Source organism: Contarinia nasturtii, unplaced genomic scaffold (assembly GCF_009176525.2).
Source record: "Contarinia nasturtii isolate CC-2019 unplaced genomic scaffold, AAFC_CNas_1.1 Cnas_scaffold_4265, whole genome shotgun sequence".
NCBI classification, from domain to species: Eukaryota; Metazoa; Arthropoda; class Insecta; order Diptera; family Cecidomyiidae; genus Contarinia; species Contarinia nasturtii.
In genome coordinates, this window is record NW_022201560.1 from 1 (window position 1) to 3,004 (window position 3,004).

At 32.7% G+C, this 3,004-nt stretch overlaps 1 protein-coding gene across 1 annotated transcript; it reads left to right on the plus strand.

The window, feature by feature from the left end:
* The first annotated feature begins 590 nt into the window (after positions 1-590).
* Positions 591-2,423, plus strand: LOC116350525. The gene is made up of 2 exons (XM_031782330.1): positions 591-670; positions 822-2,423. Exon 2 carries the CDS (start codon positions 829-831, stop codon positions 2,011-2,013), a length of 1,185 nt encoding a protein of 394 aa, XP_031638190.1. The 5' UTR covers positions 591-670; positions 822-828; the 3' UTR covers positions 2,014-2,423.
* The last annotated feature ends 581 nt before the right edge of the window (positions 2,424-3,004 follow it).

Sequence of the window (3,004 nt, forward strand, 5' to 3'; positions counted from 1 at the left end):
TAATCAATTATTTTGATGATTTAATAATTGCCAATCATTTTCATTAGCGCATTGGCATTTTCACATTTTCATAATTCCTTGATCCATCTTCAAACTTAAATAACTAAATGGACGACCAAAAACGGTGACACCAATTTGAGCTTCATCGAAATGAGACGAGTGGAATCGATTGAATGGCATCCTTGGTTTTCTTTAAATACCATTTTCAGAAAAGAAAATGTTCATTCATATATCAGATAATGATTCCCTTTGAATTTAAAATCTTTCCAGATTCATTTTTGAGAAAAAGCTAGAGACTTTTCTATAAAAATTGATTCAATTACGCTAATTGAGTAAATTTTTGAATAAAGACAAATCCATTAATAATTCCCGGAAAAATGTTTCATTGAATATTAAATAAAGAATACATGCATTTATTGGAAAATGTATAAAGTAATTTTCATTTTTACCGATAATTATTCACACAGAATGTGTCATCAGTTTCATAGTTTCATCGGAAAACATTTGAAACGAGTGGAAACGATGAACGCGGAGAAAACAGATAAAACGATAGAAAACGTTAGATTGAAGTGAAAGAAATTTCAAAGCCATATCTGTCCGTTTGTCATTGTCTCTGTTAATCGCATCTTCTTATAAATACTAAAATATTATTTTTGAGATCTTAAAAAAGGTTAATACAATTTGTGCTCATTCTTTCTTTTTTAAGCATCCATTAAAAATTGAAATTATCATAAAAAACAAATTCATGTCGATGTTTTTGTGTAAATTATTGTAAAGTGTTGGTTCCACAAAATACTAATTATCATTTCATTCTTACGCAGTTTCGCAATGAGTTATCCAGAAAAGAAGTCAACATTGTCACACTCACATAACCAGAGCCATAATGCAGATGCGATTGCGGGTCCATCAAACGACGAATCTCCGCCGAAAATATTCAAATTGAACATCGATTGCTTTGACGAGATATTTGAATATTTGAACGTGAAAGATTTGCATTCATTCGGTCAAACATGCAAGCGAATGAACAAAGTGGCCGGCGAATATTTCAAACAAAATTATTCATCGGCTGAGAATTTCTGCGAAGAAGATGGAATTCACACAGTTTATTCGGACACAGACGATGCAAATATGCGCATTCTAACATCTGGTTTTAATAAGCTCATGCCCCGCATTTCAACTGATTATTATCGTTCTCTCGATGAATTAAAAACCGGTCCACTCAAATATATTAAATCGCACATCAGTGAATTTGAATCAATTAACCACATTTATCTTTGGGATTTATATATTTTTAACGAAACAGTTGAGCATTTTAAACCATTGTTCCCTCAACTGGAAATTCTTCAACACCGAAACTGTTCGATGGATGGTGATTTTTACGATTTGATACTGAAACATTGTAAGAATTTGAGGGAGATTTATGTTCAAGATTCGCAAGTTGGTGACCGGATAAATGGTAAACACAACTGGTTATTACAAGAATATCCAAAGCTTGAACGCTTAGAATTGATTCCTCGTGAAACTCACCAAAGAAGAAATGAAGAACTACGTAATTTTTTCGTACGCAATCCAAATGTACAGAGATTTTCAACTATCTACAAATGTTTGTGGTACAACGCTGACACATTCTTAAATTCCAATGCAAAATTGGATATATTTGAGGTCAAAAGATTTTACACTGAAAGATGGCCTTCCTCATATTATAAGCAAACGTTAGAATTATTAAATCGACTCCATGAACAAGGCTTCTATAAACGACTATACATTTACGTCAATCGTGTTGATGAAGAGAACAGCATTTTATTTGCCTCACTCAAAAGTTTCGAGTTATTGTGCATTGACTGGTTTGACAAGAGTTATAATTTAGCTCAATTAACCAATCTGAGAGAGTTAATCATTTTGGATGTATCGGATGTCAAGGATATGGAGATCTTAGCAAATGGCCTTACGAAACTCGAACGTCTTTACATTGATTGGGCTAAAATCGATGACATTATGCCATTCATCTGTTGATCACTGAAATTGAACAAAATCAAATTCATACCACTGGACAAAGGTATGATTTTGAATTTGGCAATGTTGAATAGTGAACGTGCCAAGTTGGTCGGAGCACGAAAGATAACGATTTATACGCGTGATGATGTCTTCTTGGCCACTAAATGGACGACCAGAAACGGTGACACCAATTTGAGCTTCATTGAAATGAGACGATCGGATTCATTTGAATGGAATCATCATTATCGACCATATTCATTTTAAAATATAATTTTTTTGAAAAACGATTTTTTTTTTTAAATCTTCATTCAGATCAATATTCCACTTAAATTTGAAACCTTTGCAGATTCATGTTTGAGAAAAAGCTATAGACATTTATATAAAAATTGATTCAATAAAGTTTCTTAAGTAAATTTTTGAATAAAGACAAATCCAGTCATACAATTATCAATATTTTACCATCAATTAAGAGCCCAAGACCCAAAAGAAATTATAAAATTTGTTTTCGGAAAAACAGCATAAGAAATTATTGAGCGCAAAACGAGAATATATACCCAAGTAGGATTTTAGTAACGTTTTCCCTACAAATAGATGTAACGTTTTCACATACATTTGAGCATCAATATGGGTCGATTTAACCTGGTCAGAGTTGGTAAATGCACCTCACAACTGCGCGCATTTATAATTTGTGTGCAACTCTTCTTGGGTGCGCGCACCTGATTTTATATAGATTTTGGATGCCGCACTTGGAATATTTTTGTTGTTTATTTTAATAAGTAAAAAACACTTCTTTGGAAGTTCTCACTGTGACGCAATACTGCACATCAAATCTGAAAATGATCTGATATAAATTTTCAGTGACGCTTGCAATCAAATACACAAACAATTTTTATATTGCGTTGCCTCTTGGGCATAAAATTTTCATTTTTATTTTTCTAAAAATGAGAGAGGCAACGCAATATAAATAAAGAGGCTTACGTACGCAAGCTGACTTTTCCGCATGGAACCG